We start from the raw sequence: 18096 nt of genomic DNA on the forward strand, positions 1-18096 counted from the left end.
CTCATCTGACCATATCACTTCTTCCCACATCTCTGTGGACCAGTGCCTATGGTTTTTGCCCCACTGAACTCTCAGATGTGCATTCCTCTTTTTAATGAGGGGTTTATGCACTGCAACCCTACCATAATATCCCTCTTTATGTAGTTGTCGAGTCTGATCACGTCCTGCATTGACATTCTCAGTCACCTGAGGAAGAGTTGCTCTTCTGTTTTTCCTTACATATCACACTAACGCACGGGCATCAAGGTCATGTGAGCTTTTGACCACAATTTCCAACCCTATTTACTGATGTCTTTCCCATAGATCTAAACGCAGATGTTACTTTAGTTACTGTTCCAAACGAAACACTAGCCAGTTGAGCAGTCTTTGTGACTGAAGCTCCTGCCATCCGTGCCCCAATAATGAACACTCTTTCAAAGTCAATTAGATCTTTTTCTCTTGCCATCTTGATCGAAAATCCAGATCAACTGGGCCTGCTCAGCATTTTTATACATGCCACAGAGCATGATAGGATGTTAATTGTTTAATTGTATCATGCAGTACACCTGTGTGGAAGCATCTGCATTCGTTATGTTTCTCCACTCATTTATTCAGGTTTTTCCTTTAATTTGTCACTCATATATATATAAACAATGAGCTCCATAATGTTTTGGAAAAATCCTTTTTTTTTCTTGATTTGGCTCTGTACTCCACAATTCTAGATCTGTAGTCAAACAAGTCACATGTGGTTAAAATTAACATTCTCAGTTTTATTTAAAGGTATTTTTATACATTTTGGATTCACTTTTTATAAATAGTCATCCCATTTCATGGCATCATAATGTTTGTGACAAATGGTGTAACAGGTATTTCTGACTAGTTATGTGTGTTCAATTGCTTCCTTAGTGCAAGTGTAAGAGAGCTTTCATCATCATTATCAGTTTACAAATCTAAAAGGAGTACAGTGTCAAATCAAGAAAAAATATGTCTTTGTCCAAAAAAAGATATGTATACAAATATAGTATTCCATTAATGAAATAAAAATTTAAATGATGCCAATGCATTCCTGTTCAGTGGGTACAGCCTGCTTGCTGTACTAGAAGGACCCTTACCTTGCGTGAGGCCTAGTGCAGCATACACCCCCACCCTCATTTGTGTATTCTGCTCAGTCTGATTGAGCCCAGAATCACTGGTCCACTGACTCAGCCAGATGTTGGCTCCGATGGCCGCTGCATTCTGGCAGCCATAAAGGAAGCAGATGAAAATGGACAGCAAGGGCCCAACGGCTTTGGCATACTCCCAGAACACCTTTAATTTCACCTGCAAAGGGATGGGAGAACAGGGGAAGAGGTCACAATGACATACACCTCACTGTCTGTGAAGAATCCTTACCAGTCAAAGGAGAAAAACTGTCAATACAGTGAGCGCCATAATGTTTGGGACTAAGAAATATTTTTTCTTGATTTGTCTCTGTACTCCACAATTTTTAGCTGCGACCGCAGCTCTATAGCTCTGTCTGTTGGTTGGTCCACAAAAGTGTCCCACCCCGTAGCAGCCAGTTTTTGCCCCAGGAGGCTGAAATTTGGCATGGAGGTTGGTCATGACCGAAGGTACAGCTGAGTAACTTTCAGGCTGATTGACCAAGAGGGGGCGTGGTGATGGGTGTGGCCTATCACAGAAAGGCGCATAACTCCCGAATGGATTCACAGATGTGCACAAGATTTTGTGGAAACGTTGGTCATGAGCCAAAGAAGAGGTCACGTGTTTGTATGAGAGTGTGTGAGTGGATGCATGCACACATGGATGCATGTGTGTGTGCGGTCGCAGCTATTGCGGCTTGTTAATGTGTAATCAAACAATTTACTGATTGAAGTGCACATTCTCAGCTTATACATTTTGGGTTCACCATGCAGATATTACAGCACTTTTTAGAAATAGTCCCCCCATTTCATCGCATCATAATATATGGGACAAACGGCATCACAGGCGTTTCAGATTAGTCCAGTGTTCAATTGCTTACTTAGCAAATGCTTCCAAGACTACTAAGGCAACCATTGATACGGAATAATTTAGAAAAAAATTGTAGCAAATACATTTCTGCTAGTTAATTTAACACTAAAAAGGTCAGAGCTGACGCCATACCCTCCTCCTTCCATGACTTTTCATAAACAGCTGGGCTTAAAATAACTGAATTGTTAAAATTCTAAAAAAAATTGACTCATTAAAGTAATACAGGCATTTTGTCCCATTTTCTTCACAAAGCCCACCTGCCAGACAATAGGTAACAGGTGCTGATACCCAGGTGTGAATGGGTTGCTCTCTCCTCTAGCACACTATTCAGCATCTGAATGAGAGACTATCTTTGATACGAATTGCTGGGTCAAGCGCCATAAAAAATTTCATACAATCACACAAAATTAATTAACTGCAATCGTTTTATGAAGATGATGTACTTTGCTTACTGACTTCAGGGTGAGGATCCATAATTCTGAGCACTGTAGTCATAGAAATGGTGGGTTTATAACTCTATGTAGATGACAACTCTGATAATTTGTGACTTTGGTGACTTTGGATAAACTCTGAATAGATGACAGGATGGCAAAAATCATGCAAGCGAATGGGACCAGAGGAAGCGCTGGAATTACTGATGAATGACTGAATTATGGACCTGGCAGGCGAGTTGCATGAAAATTACATGAAGTTCAAGACAGAAGATGCAGCTGCCAAAGCAGCCACAGTTGCAGCATCACCTCACACGCCCATCACTCCTGGGAAGAAAATGCAGTGCCAGGCTGGCAAATGCAGACAAAATAAGGCTAAATACAACTGCAATTGATTTGTGTGCAGACCCTGCACACACAAACAACCAAAGCTGTGCGTTCCCTGTGGAATTGATGAGTAAGAGGAGAGAGACAGCACGTAGGTAAAAGCTGAATCGAAATAGCAAGGGAAGGGTGAAGGGAGCGGAATTTGTTATGACCAACAAAATTACTTCTTCTAAATATTGCACATTTCTTTAACTACATTCTCCATTTTGTGTTTTGCTTATTTTGCACATTTTAGTGCTTTTCGCAATGTGCCTGTAATATGCATATCTAACAAAAAAACCGATATAAATTAGAAATAAAAATTTCTAATGATACAGACATGTCCTTTATTTCATGAAAATTGTTTTGCAACATAATGTTTCATAATCTTTATGAAATTAGGTTGCTGTAGGTGCTGAAATTGATGATGTAATACCGCATTAGTGTGTGGTATTCCGAGTATCATGGCAATGTCCCGGCAAACTCACATTTCTGCATTAGCAAAGTTATTCCCATCTCTGATTTCCAATTACATCAAGATTGTGAAGGTGGGACAAGATGCACATCTTGTATACATTCTCAGTGATAAATTCTAGCTCTGTATTATCAGGCCCAATTGCAATAGCTTTTAAGAAGAAGGAGCCATATTGGGCCAGCAGAGGGCGCACAGTGAAACTCACCCTTCCTGTCTCTGCGGTCTCTGCCTGGATTAGTTTTTCCACTGGTTTCTGCTTCTTTTCTAGCGGTTCCACGTGCTTCCTCTCACTGCAGCGTCGCTGCCGAACGGACATCTTCTTTGGGTTCTCCATATCATTGGAAATTACACTGATTTGCCTGCCAGAGGTCAGAGGGCAGAAACCGAAAGACACTTGGATCCTTAGAGTCAATCAGCATGTCTTTAATGCATTTAAAAACCTACTGCTATGCAACAAAAGTGATTATGTGAGATCATGAACCAAGGAAAAGTGTTAAAGAATTCCCCTCCAAGTCAAGCGCTCATGTCCACCTAAATACTCCTAGCGGTTATTTTGAATGAATTATTGACTTGTCCGACTTAAATTTGAAATCACATTTCAATTACAAATCCATATAAACATTTCAATAAACATATTTAAAGATGCAAGGTAAAATACTAAACATTGTTCAAAGAAAATTCTTTGGTGACCTGCACAATATTAGCAATTCTACCTTTAAAGTATTTATACAATTTTGCATAGCCACTGAATAGAGACAATAGGCTATGCTGATATATTGCCAACATCGGTAACAAAGTTAACAAATGACTTTCTGATAGGTAGTAATTGCAACATAAATACACCAGCAACAAACTGTTTTGTTGCCCACTAGGTGGAAGGACAGCATATGAAAATGATAGCAAATGCTTGTTGTACCGTATGAACTGTCTCTTCGTCTCATTGACAACAGGCTCATCCCCCATGTCTACGTGGTTACTCAAAGCATCATCAGGGAAATCGTCATCTTCAATCATTGCCACTGAGCCAGATTAGATCAGATGTCATTAGCACAGATCAGCAGGAAGGAGGGAATTAACACTTTAACATGCTGCAAACAGAAAATGCTGCTCCCACAGCACAATGTGAAAAAATGTGAAAAAAACGAACTATTATACAAATTATTGAGAATCCTAAGAGACTAAAGACTGACTAGTCCTTGTTGCATTGTGCTTGTTATTGTCCTCATTTAGATAATTATCCAATTGAGAAACAAATAGAACTTTTAAGCTCTTAGTTACAAATTGGGAGAGACTATTTTTGAATATCCTTCAAATAAAATGAAGACTGTATTAAAATGTGTTATAGGGCACCATAAGTTTAGCCTGTATGTGGTAGTGTGAATGTTTTCAACAGCTGGAAGGTACCTATTTCCTCATCCTCCTCTGTGATGTCTTCCAGCGCATAGTTCCTGAGGAACTCAGCAAAGGCTCCATTTTGTTTGAGAAGATCATTGTAGGAGCCCATCTCGGACACCCTGCCATCCACTATCACCATTATGTTATCGACCTGGGGCAAGAAGCTGATGCCATGTGTCACCAGGATTCGAGTCTGTTGGCACATGCACAACAAGAAAAAAAATTTAAACTTGAAAAAATGTTAAACACCAAACAATATTACATAATATAACTGATTGAGAATGCCCTGTAAATTATTTTTTGGAGAAAAGGTAAAGAAACATTCCTTATTACAATGTCTTATAGTTTTGGTTGGTTGGTTGACTAGACTGGTAATGACAATTTCGATAGTGCTTGATTGGGAAGCTGATATCAAAGCGCTGCTCATTCCATTGCTGAACAGCATGCTGGAGTAGACAGCAACACGTTCGTACCTTGGTAAAAGCACCCGTTGTCTACTGTTGGGAGGTTGTGAAGAAAATGCACAAAATACCTGTATTTCTTTACTGAGGAAATTTTATTTGAAATTTTAAAACACAGTTATTCTAACCCCAAATATTTAGGAAAGTTGTGGAAGGACAGCCTATAGCATTTACGGCTTGGGGTAGGCTGATTTTAATTATAAAGGCCCGAAAGTGCAATGGTGTCACTCTGGCCTATCTAGTGTTAAATGAAACTCACTCACTGTCCCTTTGCAGGTGTGTGTGTGTGAGTGTCTGTCTAATTGAGAACCTTGGTGCTGACTTCTGAGAAAATCGCATAAAATAGATGAGGATATATGCAGCAAAAACAAGGCTTGTGATGCCTTCTGAATATATTTTTGCATTCACTTTCAAATACAACAAGTACCTTTCCTTGTAGAGCTCCCTCTGGACCGATAACTTTGTCAAAAATGTGCTTTGCCACATGAGCATCCACAGCAGACAGGGGGTCATCTAGCAGGTACACGTCAGCCTCACTGTACAGAGACCGGGCCAAACTAACACGTTGTCTCTGTCCCCCGGACAAGTTAATGCCCTGAAACACAAGGCAGCATAGTGCATAAGTTGTAGCCAAGGGCAAACGTATAAACTGGTTAGGCAGCTGTAATACTACACTTAATTTGACAGTCAAAGCATAATTGTGAAACGCTAGCCCAAAAATAAGCTGCTGGCGAATGTTAAACTCAATTTTGGTTGCCACTAAAATGACTAAATAATGACCTATGACTTAATCCTAAACCGCAAAAATGCTCCTCACCTTCTCTCCAATTTCAGTCTGGTCGCCACCAGGAAGGACCTCTAGGTCAGGGGTGAGGGCACACGCGTCCAGCACACAGCGGTATTTCTGCTCATTGTAAGGGTTGCCAAATAGGATATTATCCCTCAGTGTGGCATTCTGTATCCAAGCCTGCTGGGGCACATAGGCCACTGAGCCCTAGCAAGGAGAGGAGAATTATTAATCATGAAAAAGTGGCTATTAAAATGCAAGTAATGCACAGAGCACACAGTAATGCACAGTAACACATTTTGCCAATAAAAAAAGGACTAGCTGTTTCAAGACTGGCCACGAGCATAATAGACTCATTGAATTTATTTAGCTTAAACTTCTCTGTAAATGCATTTGATTTAATAGCCTTCTTTTACGATCTACTTCAGGCAATCTAACCATAAATAAAAGCCAGACTGCATTGTCTGCGCCATTTGAAACGAAGTAAATTTGCTAATACTGCAAATCATGTTCTTACTCATCATTTCTTAGTCACCTTTATATTTAATACAGACATAAATAAATACAGACTTGATTGGGCCAAATGCGAATGCAGAGGTTTTGTACTTGTCTCACATTCACATTCAACTGCCTTGTAAATAGGGCAGTTGCATCAGCATTGGGACTAGTTGGCTTGAAGTAACAGAGCCCTTACCTTTCAAATCCCCTTCAATATATACTGTATGTTCCTCCATTCTTATTGCTTGACTGCCATAACACAAGCACATTGCTTCATCTAAAAGCAACTAACCCGTATAGAGATCTCCCCCTCCAGCTTCTCCATCTCTCCCAACAGCGCTGACAGCAGTGAAGACTTCCCACAGCCCACGTTTCCCACCACCGCAAGCAAGGAGCCACTGGGCACCATCAGATTGATGCTGAGCAGAAGGACATTCACAATGTTTCACATGCAATTCCCTCATAAGTAAACAACATTCCTAGAAAGATGCATGGCATTTAACGTGATAAATGTGGGTATAGTGGAGGCATAGTTAACGTATTGTAGAATAACACTTGAACTTTTCCGAGTTGATAAGTTCCACAGTGCTTGAGAAAAAAATCTTGATTATTGCCTCAACTGTGCGCTTACTTGTGAAGGGCTGCAGGTTCACTTTTTGCCCAGGTGAATTTCCCATTGATAACAGTCACAGCATGATCTGAAAGTGAATATTACCGTTATCCTCTCCAACAGTCAAGTTCTCAAATCAGGTGACTAATGAAACAGTTGTATGCTAATCACTCCACTCGACAATTATACCATATCAAAAGGGCCACACAGGAGTGCTGGATATTTTGTACTTATACATTTTATGCAAAGTGATCAAATTGATTACTACTTGTTTTAATTTCTCTTCCATTTCTTAAAAGGTTCACATAAATGTTTAAACAGCAATACAACATTAAATGAAATGGCATTCACCAAATGAGAACATCTAAAACTACAGTTCATACAAGGCAAGCATAGATTAAATATAAGCATAATGTTTCAATAAAATTACCACATAAAAGAAACTTGAACAACAGTGAGCACAGACCGCTTCAGACAGACACTGCACTGAATCAACAATAGTCAGTGCCAGTTTGTGCCACTGTACCCTTCCATTTTAAAAGGGTTTGAGGTCATGCCAGGACAAAAAACATGCAAAAAGCAAAAGGAATTTTGATGCAGATGGAATTGCAGAAGGCAGTTCAGCTCTAAAGGTGGTTTTCCATTTTGATTCTGCACTCTGTACACAGGGTAGGAACAGCTCCACCTTAAGACAGATCAATAGTCCTTTAAATAGATTCCTTGTGTGAGAGTTGTCCAGCTTGTTCACCAACAACTGTTTAAAGAGGGTGCCACACAGTCTCTAATTATATGTTGTATGGGTGTGTCATTTTAATAATCTGTGTCTATTATCAGAAAGGAATTGATTTAAAACCCAAGAAGGGAGGCAAGTAGGTTTTACTATGGGATTCCACTCAACAAAGTACATGAAGATGAGTGAAGACAAAGATGTGAAACTGGCATATATCTGCATTAGAAAGAATGGTTTTGTTTTCATACATAAATGAATAATGAAAAGTGTGAGGTAAAAATTTCCAATATTTTTGTGTGGTCTGGTGTCTTAAACCCTGTAAGGTGGGCCTCTTAAGGTCAGCAGACAGGGGTGCCCCAGTTTGTCACATTTACACATTTCTGCATACAGTGAGCTCCTTAATGTTTGGGACAAAGATAAAATATTTAATATATAAATATAAATATAAATATTTTATAAATATAAATATTTTCTTGATTTGACTCTGTACTCCATAATTTTAGATATGTAATCAAACAAGTCACACGTGGTTAAAGTGCACAATCTCAGCTATTTTTTGGACTTTTTATACAGACTTTTAAGACAATCAAAAGACTGTAATCAAAATTAGATACTGAAAGCTCTCTTATACATGCACAAAGAAATTGAACACACCTGACTAATAATGACACTTATTTGTCCGAACCATTATGGTGCCCTGAAATTGTGTGATGACGTACAAAAAGTGCTGTCATTTCTACATGGGGAAACCAAAATGCATAATACCCTTTAAAAAACTGAGAATCAGCATTTCAAACACAATATTGTTTGATTACAAATCAAAAATTGTGGAGTATAGAGCCAAACCAAGAAAAAATATGTCTGTCCCAAACACTATGGAGTGCACCGTATGTATTATGCATTTTAAAGGAGAAATATGTGTCCTAATGTGCTGCATAACAGAATGAAATGTAACATGAAAATAAAACAAAAACACCAAGTGTACTTGGAGGCCCTATACAGGCTGCTAATAAATTATTTTAGTTTAATTTCATCTAGAGTAGGAGTATCAAATGAAGAAAAGAATATGAACAATTTCCTTAAACAGCAAGCAGCTTTCTACTAATACACTAGAGAAGAGCCCCAAAAAGGTGAAGGTTGTCTAAACAGCTCACTTGAAACTGTACGGCACAGCGATTCAGAAGGCTCTGACTATCCAAACCAGTTCAGGCTGGCTTGGAGGTGATAGCAAGGATATGATAACAAAAGCCCTCAGGTGCGGCGTTTACCTGATGCAATGTTTTTTCTATCAACGGTGTCAGGGTCGAGCTCGTCATGACTCAGGAACTGCTGGATGCGTTTCAGAGAGACACTGGCCTGTACAAACATGACAGAAATCACAAATGTCTTGATGATGCAATCCCATGGTAAAGAAAAAATACATAACCCCCACACACATTACAGTCGCTGTTGGTTTTAAACATTATTTAACAAAAAACATTTTCCAGTTGGAAACATACTTCTATATAATTACTATTTGTTTAAATTTTATTTAATTTAATCTGTTTCCTTGCAGATAAAATATATTAATACATTAAGCACACTGTAGCTATCCTTTCACAGAGAAATACGGCATCCTTTCAGCTGTCCAAGAAATAGCACGCAAATAGTCTGAAAGTTTACCTGCACAATGCTGCTGATGACCTGGGGCAACATGTTGAGGGGGAATCTCAGAATATTGAACAAAGACAGGGACACAAAGGCCTTTTGGGCATCTAGAATGTTATTTTCATCCACTGTCACATACACAGCAAATGTTGTCAAGGCAACCTGAAATAGCAGGCAAAAAGAACAGAATGTCCATTTTTACAGTTGTACAAGGTAAATGCTGGCATGTGAATTTACAGGTTGTAGTTGAGGAAGTGTCTGATAAGATCTGCCAATATCTTAATTTGATCTACAATCCTAACACTTACATAACCATGAGAAAACTAGAAATACCGCCTCGCGGATGTATGCCTCCGCCAACCAGTAGCCAGTGCTCTGTTTGACCATTTGGATATAAAACGTCATCACTTCATCATTTTATCCTATTAGACATTTGTGTGAAACTTTGTCATAATTAGCATATGAATTCTTATGTTTGTGAGGTCACAGTGACCTTGACCTTTGACCACCAAATTCTAATCAGTTCATCCTTGAGTCTAAGTGGACATTTGTGCCAAATGTGAAGAAATTCCCTCAAGGTGTTCCTGAGATATCGCGTTCATGAGAGAATTGGACGGACGTGAGGCCACAGTGACCTTGACCTTTTAACTTTGACCACCAAAATCTAATCAGTTCATCCTTGAGTCCATGTGGATGTGTGTGCCAAATGTGAAGAAATTCCCTCAAGGCAAAAACATGTTTTGTATTCCCTCGAGGCAAAAATGTGTTTTGTGAGGTCACAGTGACCTTGATCTTTGACCACCAAAATCTAATAAGTTCATCCTTGAGATCTCTGGGAATAAGCTAAAGTCTGAAAATAAGCTTCCCCTAAAAAAAAAGAACAACAGTACTGCCGAGGAGAAAATTATACTATTTTATACTATTGCAACATTAACACAAGCATATGTGGTTATAAAACTACATTTTCACTTTTTTTTTCCATTTGACTTCATGGTTGTATTACATCCTAAAAAACTGATATCACCACTTTCCTCCACTTTCCCTTTAATAAGCATAATAAATAGACAAATTTATTTTATAATTTGTTTTGAGCTAATGGTGCACGTTTATTGCATAGCTTGTTTTTCATATAAGACCTGGTAAGATTATTCTTGCAGGATGTGGCAAAAGATGCCGATAAGATAATAACGACCCACTGACGCAACATATTTTCTGCACACGCAGCTGATAGTTATATTGATATAGAATTTAGATGGCTATTAATACCATGAATGTTTAAAAAAAAAAAAAAAAACTAACCATGCAGGACCATAATCGTCAGAGATTTTACATGAGAAGAAACTGTACAGAATCTGTATTCCCCAATTCACCATCCTCGAGAGAAAATAGGCACAATTTCAGATGGATGGACCGTACCATGAAAGGAGCGCTGGTCCAGGCCATGGTGGACAATGCCCCGAGGTACGCCATCTTGCGAAGCACGTTCAGCTCATTGTGGCGGATCTGCAGGACTTTCTCCTGGAATGAGTTCTCCCAGGCATACAGCTTCAGCACCTTGATGCCATTAAGGATCTCATTCATTAGCTTGATGCGAGCATCTTTGCACTGCATTTGCTCCACCTGAGGTATCAGGAAACACAACAGGGCCATCACAAGAACTGAACTGTAGAGGGCTTTTCTTTTCCCTGAAACCGGGTTTGATAAAATCATCATAACAACAACTCACTGACACAGCTACAACAGCAATGAAGATCACCAATCTATCACATTTATCAGTTTGGAAAGACAATAATAATGATGATTATAAGGAGGGATGAGTGAAGAACCTGGAATGCCCTGGTCTTCATGGCAATGGCTGCATTGAGGGGGATCAGCAGTACCATCACAGCCACCCCAGCCAGGACAGAGGGACCCAAATACTGCACAATAAGAAAGCATGAACATAAACTACATGGGCAGATTCACAATTCACAATGATCAAGAATTAGCATAATAACATGGTATGGAGGTGTATATTTGAGTGCCATGACACTTTTGCAGGTATGTGGCAATACCCTGCTGTTAAATGAGGATAAAATCTTCCAACACACGAAGGATGAAGAGGATAAAAGGATTCATTACTCAACAAAGGAACTGCTATTCAACCAACTTTATTCCACAAGTAACGTAAATCCATTGCAGGGCTGTTGTCCACTGCTACTAGAATAAATCAACATGGAATACATTTGACATAAAAATACTTTCACTGCAGTTTTCAATTACACAATTATGTAGTCAAACTGCATGAAATTATAAGGTTAGATTTATGGTAAGAATAAGATAAAGGGTAAGGGCAGCAAAATAGCTTTAAAGATCTTTAACACATATATAATGCTGGAAATATCCAGCATTATATACAGTGCTATCCACTGACACCACTGTGCCACCCAAAGAATGCAGTTTTGATGGAAATCCAATGGTTCATGTATACTCACGCAGATACTTTGCTTTCAGAAAGCACTGTATCTTGCGTTTGCATGATCTATAGATAGAGGAAATATACGGCTCTCAGTGCGATATCTCTGATGCGGAAGTAACTGTCTGCTGTTGAGCAATATCATTTTTGGTGAAACTGATAAGCTGTATTTAGCTTGTTTTGTGGCTGCAGAAAACATTGCATCATCAAAAAGTGAACAGAACACACATTCACAGCGAATATAACTAAACTGTAGTTTGTTTGATTCGGGTTTATTTGGTTGCATTTAGTAAAGCCAATTCAATTTTGCCTGATAATGAATCAAAATTCAAGTTTCAGAGGAGCTCATATGTTGAGCTATAACAGAAATATTTGTCAAAAGACTTCTTCTGCACCCCTCTATTTTTGAAAAACATCTCCAAGTTAACTGAAAGCAATCAAATAAAGACAGTAGAATAAAGACATTGTAGGCCTGCGGGGACATGTGTATGACAGAAACAGAGCGAGTCAGTGCACCTGCCACAGGAAGTAGAGTGCCAGAATGATCTGTAGTGGCGCTGACCACAGCATATTGAGGAAGGTCGTGAGATCCATGAAGCGTTGAGCATCTACTGACATCAGGTTTACGATCTCACCCACAGTAGCGGAACGCCTGGCTGCGTTGGTGATGACCAGAGACTGGAGCAGGGTGAAATGTCTCACGTTAGATATGAGTCCACAAGTATCAATGACTACAGCCTGCAGTGGAATACCAGCTACTCTTTCTTATGCATGCTGCATCCTACAGAAAGGTTACATGAGAAGAAAAAAAGAGGTATACTGGCTAGACTTAAATGAACATTTTGCTTAAATTTGGACTAAATTCAAGTATCTAATACATATTCCCTCACAAATATAAATTGGCATATTAATGTTGGTGCCTGCTAAAAATCACAAAATTGTACTTCTGAACAGAAAAGAAAACATGCACGTAACCATTACTTAAAGTTAAGCACAGATTTAACTAACAATGTTTGAATTTGTGTGCACATCCTTTACACAGATTTTTTTCGTATGCACTGTACAGTATGTGTGCCTGAGTTGTGTGCATGAGTTGGTTGTTATACATACAATCTAAGCATAGAGCAAAGAGAAGACTGGACTTTCTGTCACAGTGGTTCTGAGCTCTTGGCCTACCTTCCTATAGATGGCACCGACAATGGCAGTACGGAGCCTCATTCCAGTGACAAAGCAGTACTGAAAGTGCTGGTGCAGGATGAGGGTCTGCAGTAAGGCGCAGGCAAACATCAGGAACGCCAGTGCAAAGCCCCACCACTGTGGTGCGTCCTTCTGCTCTGTGAAAGAGATCAACAATCTGCCAAAAAAACATTGACAATATCAGATTACTGCATCATGGCTATTTTCAGTTCCATTAGATGGTTTGCAAACCAAATAGGCAGACTCATGTTTGAAGCTTTATGAAAGAGCAATTATCAGATATTACAGGGAAATCCTAAAAGCCACATATTTACAGACACACTGAAGTATACCCATCATTCAAATGATGGTGCCTTTTTCAGAATCACATACAAACAGGTACTGTTCACATCTTTGTGAGTTTATACTTATGCTTTGCATGCAAGCAAATATATGCACGCTATAAAGACATGCACGTGCTGTTTCAGATGTCAAAGATAGAGACCAAACAAAATGCAAAACAAAAGGTCCTTGTTGAGTTCTTGCACACCAGGAAAATATTACAAAAGAGTAACACCACTAAGGTCTGGGTTAACATGATGCTCCAAAAACAAATAACCCCAGCCCATAGAATATTATAACCTTTGTACCACACTGTATCCAAGAATTAATATATGTTTTAACTTTGCATTGAACCTAATTTTCTCCAAATTTAATTAGGTATTTCATCTGAATTATGTCAGTACATATCAAGCTGTATAAATGGATTGTCAATAAAGAAGGAAAGTAGTGCAATTTGTTCTGCTAAATGCCTAAAATGCAAATGTAATTAACTGATAGTTGACATTTATGTACACAGAGAAAATGTGTGATTCTGCAGGAAAAATATGAATGGACTCGTCCAACAGAGAGTGATTCCATCACTGTCCCAGCTCTTACCTGAGAAGCACAGGGTTGACAAATGTGATGACATCCTGCAAAAGTTTGTAGGCGGAGCCAATGAGAAAGTAGGGCCCGAAGGCTTTGAGCAGGCAACGCAAGAAGGAAGGCTTCCTGGACTCCTGTTGTTCAGACAGCAACACCTCTGCCTCCTCCACACCTCCACCTACATGGTTGGCCTCCGTGGCTGATGGAGTCTTGCAGTACAGGGCATGAGCGTCCTTCTCATGGTCACCACTGAGAAAAACAACCACAAGCCAGTGGCATTTAGCTACTTTCTAAGTTAATGTCTACGTTAATGTGATGCAGCATAACTTCATTCGTTCAGGGATAACTGGATTTTTTTTTTTTTTATGACAAAAGGGAAAGAATCTGGCTAAAATTTTTAAATGATGAATGGTGGATGAGGGATTACTGAAACTGAGTATACTTAGGCCCTGTGTGTTCTTAATCTCTTGATACAGGGTTTGACACAAGGCACTTGTTTTACTTGTTTTATGCACTCTTTTTTGATTGCCTTTATAAGACCGAGCTTTTGAAGGGAACCCTTAAAGATCAAAGCCGTCAAGTTAAAGAGATGAAATACAAAGAGAAACAAAGAGGAATTCACTATGGTGGCAGCTAAAGTGTTCAGGAAAACCCCCACAGTTGTGACAAGTGTATAGAATGGTGTTAAAGAGACTTGTTTTCATAGTGGTATGCTGTAGGGGAGAATTCTTTGTGAGCTGAGATGTTTGTGGAACAAGCAACAATAGACTCAGTGAAGTGAGTTAACCACCCAGACTCACACAGAGCACATACTGTATACACAGTTCCGAGACAAGAGGCTCAAAGGCCCCACCCTGCTCGCTCTTGCATTTCCTCAAGTTCCCGTCCTGTTAAAGAAGCTCATTTCTAAATCAATCTTTTGTTGAGAGCAAAAAGGCGAAACTGAGAAGCAAATGCAGAATGTACAGATTCTTATGTGTACTGTGTAAATAACAGACAGCCTGGAAAGCATGCATCTCCAACAACATATTACAGTCATACAAATGTATGTCACCAGAGGAAATCAGCAAATGTAAATAAAGACTTAATCCATAACATAAGTAATTGGTCATGTTACTCTAAACAGAATACATGCACATGAATACATGCAGCATATAGTATTACATATGCACCAAATCTAAATGTCTCTGTTGAATACTGAGAAATGAGTATATACATTCTAATGCAGACAACAATTTTATGTTCAATTTTCATTCATTCATGTTCATGCATGCATGTTCATTCAATTTTATACATTCAAAAATCTAATGCGGTGTCAAAAACAAGAATGTGATTCATCATTCTTTAGAATCATTATGGCACACAGTTATTTGTGGTAGACCACTCACATATAACCACCAATAAGCCTTGCCTCTGATTTTAAAAAACATAAACTGAATTTAATTCATTTCAAAACAGGCAAGACAGACTGTGGTCTGTTTCACTGAATCCTATGAATCTGTTATCAAACACATGCTTCCATTAAAGAAACAGGTCATCAGCCAAGTCTGAAACTGAATCCCATGCAAGGTGAATCCTTAGCATGTAGTTAATGCCCCTGCCTTTAGAATGATTCATTTTCTAAATGAGTGCTAGATGCATACATAGATAGACAGATAACTACAGACAGGAATCTGCATCTACAGGGCTATTACAATAATTATAGTTTTTCAAAAATTTGGGTTTTTCAATCATTCTCATTTAAACTAGCTACATTTACATTAACATGTAGATCTTTACATTCTTCAAGGAATTCATTACTCCTGGGGACTGCTTTTGCAATTTTCTTGAATTGGCTCTACACAGAATAAAGTGGTACAACCAGCAATTACTGCTTTCTTACCTCTGAATTCTGGAGTTTTCAGCCTTCCATTCCTGGAGCAGTTTGGGTACAACAACCTCTGAACTGTCTCGTTTGTTCAGGGACCACAGGTCTTTGTTCTCCAAAGGATTTCTGTAGCCCTTGATAGCCATACTACACAGGGGAGACAAGTAAAGTGTAATTCTAAAATTAATGTAGTGTTTTTTTTCTTGCTCTCAGCATTTTTTCCAGGGTAAAATAAACCCAGTGAAACCTTTTTTTATTTTAATCAAAGACTTGTCCCATTTGACTCGTTCAAATGTTATTTTCCACATTACTAGCAGAGCCATACACATCATTAGGTTTGTATTTGGGTATTAGGCTATATTCTGTGACCTACATTAGCATTTAACAACTGGCTCAAATTTGAATATTTGTAATAGCAGAAAACATCAACAAAAGTAATAGTGATTCAGTTTCTCCTATAATAGCTTTAAGGTGTAATGGAAACATTGAAAGCCCTTTGTAGATAAATAGGCTAGATGTCCAAGGCTGTAGCACTTGTGCTATGTTTAATCTCAAGGCAACTTGATAAAGAACTGACCTTGTGAACCACCAGAAGGTCATGGTTGACAAGAAGCCTGCAGTAGCCTCCGGACATGGGTTCTAACAAAGTAGCCAAAGAAACAATGAAATAATGAACATATGAAGATTCAAACAAGGTGTTACTTCAGTATCTAATTACAGAAAAGTTATAGTTTAAGGAGACTGAATTTGGCTTTAACATAACTGTATTACTCTTTATCAATATTTTTGTCAATATGAGTGTTTTGCTGTAATACGGTAACCAAGGTAATGTCTGATATACATGACTAGGCAGAAATGCAATGTTGAATCAAAAAAGTATCACTGTAACATTCTGTCATGCTTGCCTTTATGAAAAAATCATGTGTTCAAAAACCACATGTTCAAAAACCACATATGAACATCCAACATGTGAAGAGTACACATGTGAACTAGAAAAAATAAGTATAAGTTGGGAGTGGAAAAAGATGACCTATGCTATTTAAAGTCACGTTTTATATTTCATGTGTGAAAATTTTAGTTTACAATGTCAGTGACGTGAAAATGTGAAGATACAAATGACTCAATGTGACCTATTTTCTTTTCACATGGGAAAAGGCAAATTTCTCATGTGATTTTTGTGTAAGGGCTTCAATTTGACACTGTGAGGCAATTTACATCAAGGGTTTCATTCATATCAACAGACACCATAAACAAGGAATGTGGAATTACAGGAGCCTGGGCTAAGGTAAACACATTAATAGCCACATTACCTCGCTTACAAGATAAAGTTTAAAAGCTAGGAAGAAAGTATTTGCACATCAGATTTCTTGATAGACCGGGGACAAGTACCTGTACATGTACAGATGATTACACTATAAAGTTAATGACAAGCAGCTGGGAGCAAAAATGTTGACGTAAACAAAGTGCCCTTTTAATTTGAAACAGTAACGCTGTTCTTCCCACATACATCAGTGGGAGGAATTTGTTTATATTTTAGGAGTATTATCTTGTCAAGGAAGTTATTAAATGTACCACGAATGTTTGCTTGTTTTTCCATCTACAGGTAGTGAGAATGCATTTTACATACTGGATATAGAAAGGTATAGGGCCTACTTAGCAGACTTCATGGAATTTTGTAGGGTTGATGTGGTTTTGGTGCTTAGAGGAGTGGACGGTGTATGGTTTCAGAGGAAAGAATATTTCAGTGCTATTTCATTTAATAGGCAAGACATGCATGATTTTATGTCAGGGTAGGGGTTGTCCTTGCAGACCATGAAACAGAAAGTAAATGCATGTCTAATAGGGACTGTCTTTAAAGGAGGGGGCACATTTGGGGAGGGGGTTCAGACTCACAGGGTCAGTGACCACGCTGGAAAAGAGAGGCGGGCGCTCATTGAAGCAGGAAAGGATGAGCTCTGCCAGGATCAGCCCAAAGTACAGATAGAAGGTGGTGAATCGCAGCTTGTCTGTTATCTCACCCTATGAAGGAAGGCAGAGACAAATGCACATAATCATGATCAAGCTCACAGTACACAGTTTGTTTTGTTCCTCTTATTAACCATCATTTCAAATTTTCCAACCATTTCTAAACATATTTTGTAAATATAAATTGCTGCAATCTTCAAATAGCATTCATATGACCTCACACCCCAGCATATACCTCCTGGGGTGGTGTGTCTGTGACCCTAAATGTCTGTTAATTAGATAAGCTTGCTGTAGGTAGGTCTAAGGAACAACAGCTA

General features: G+C 38.7%; 1 protein-coding gene across 6 annotated transcripts in view; it reads right to left on the reverse strand.

The window, feature by feature from the left end:
• Nucleotides 1-18096, reverse strand: part of abcc3 (ATP-binding cassette, sub-family C (CFTR/MRP), member 3) — a 63719-nt gene that overhangs the window by 16183 nt on the left and 29440 nt on the right. For 5 of the 6 annotated variants that reach the window (XM_064322986.1, XM_064322987.1, XM_064322990.1 and 2 more), the window contains exons 5-22: nucleotides 17708-17833; nucleotides 16392-16453; nucleotides 15830-15961; nucleotides 13960-14196; nucleotides 13021-13198; nucleotides 12361-12522; nucleotides 11216-11308; nucleotides 10806-11009; nucleotides 9405-9551; nucleotides 9011-9098; nucleotides 7034-7100; nucleotides 6695-6821; nucleotides 5935-6111; nucleotides 5545-5712; nucleotides 4666-4849; nucleotides 4178-4280; nucleotides 3467-3620; nucleotides 1092-1299 (exon numbers count right to left, since the gene is read on the reverse strand). In XM_064322986.1, the coding sequence (XP_064179056.1) occupies nucleotides 1092-1299; nucleotides 3467-3620; nucleotides 4178-4280; nucleotides 4666-4849; nucleotides 5545-5712; nucleotides 5935-6111; nucleotides 6695-6821; nucleotides 7034-7100; nucleotides 9011-9098; nucleotides 9405-9551; nucleotides 10806-11009; nucleotides 11216-11308; nucleotides 12361-12522; nucleotides 13021-13198; nucleotides 13960-14196; nucleotides 15830-15961; nucleotides 16392-16453; nucleotides 17708-17833 (2617 nt within the window). Of the gene's footprint in view, nucleotides 1-1091; nucleotides 1300-3466; nucleotides 3621-4177; nucleotides 4281-4665; nucleotides 4850-5544; nucleotides 5713-5934; nucleotides 6112-6694; nucleotides 6822-7033; nucleotides 7101-9010; nucleotides 9099-9404; nucleotides 9552-10805; nucleotides 11010-11215; nucleotides 11309-12360; nucleotides 12523-13020; nucleotides 13199-13959; nucleotides 14197-15829; nucleotides 15962-16391; nucleotides 16454-17707; nucleotides 17834-18096 lie in introns of those variants that run through there. The other variant, XM_064322993.1, reaches the window with a different exon arrangement.

The sequence above is a fragment of the Anguilla rostrata genome, chromosome 2 (assembly GCF_018555375.3).
Source record: "Anguilla rostrata isolate EN2019 chromosome 2, ASM1855537v3, whole genome shotgun sequence".
In the NCBI taxonomy this organism is placed as follows: domain Eukaryota; kingdom Metazoa; phylum Chordata; class Actinopteri; order Anguilliformes; family Anguillidae; genus Anguilla; species Anguilla rostrata.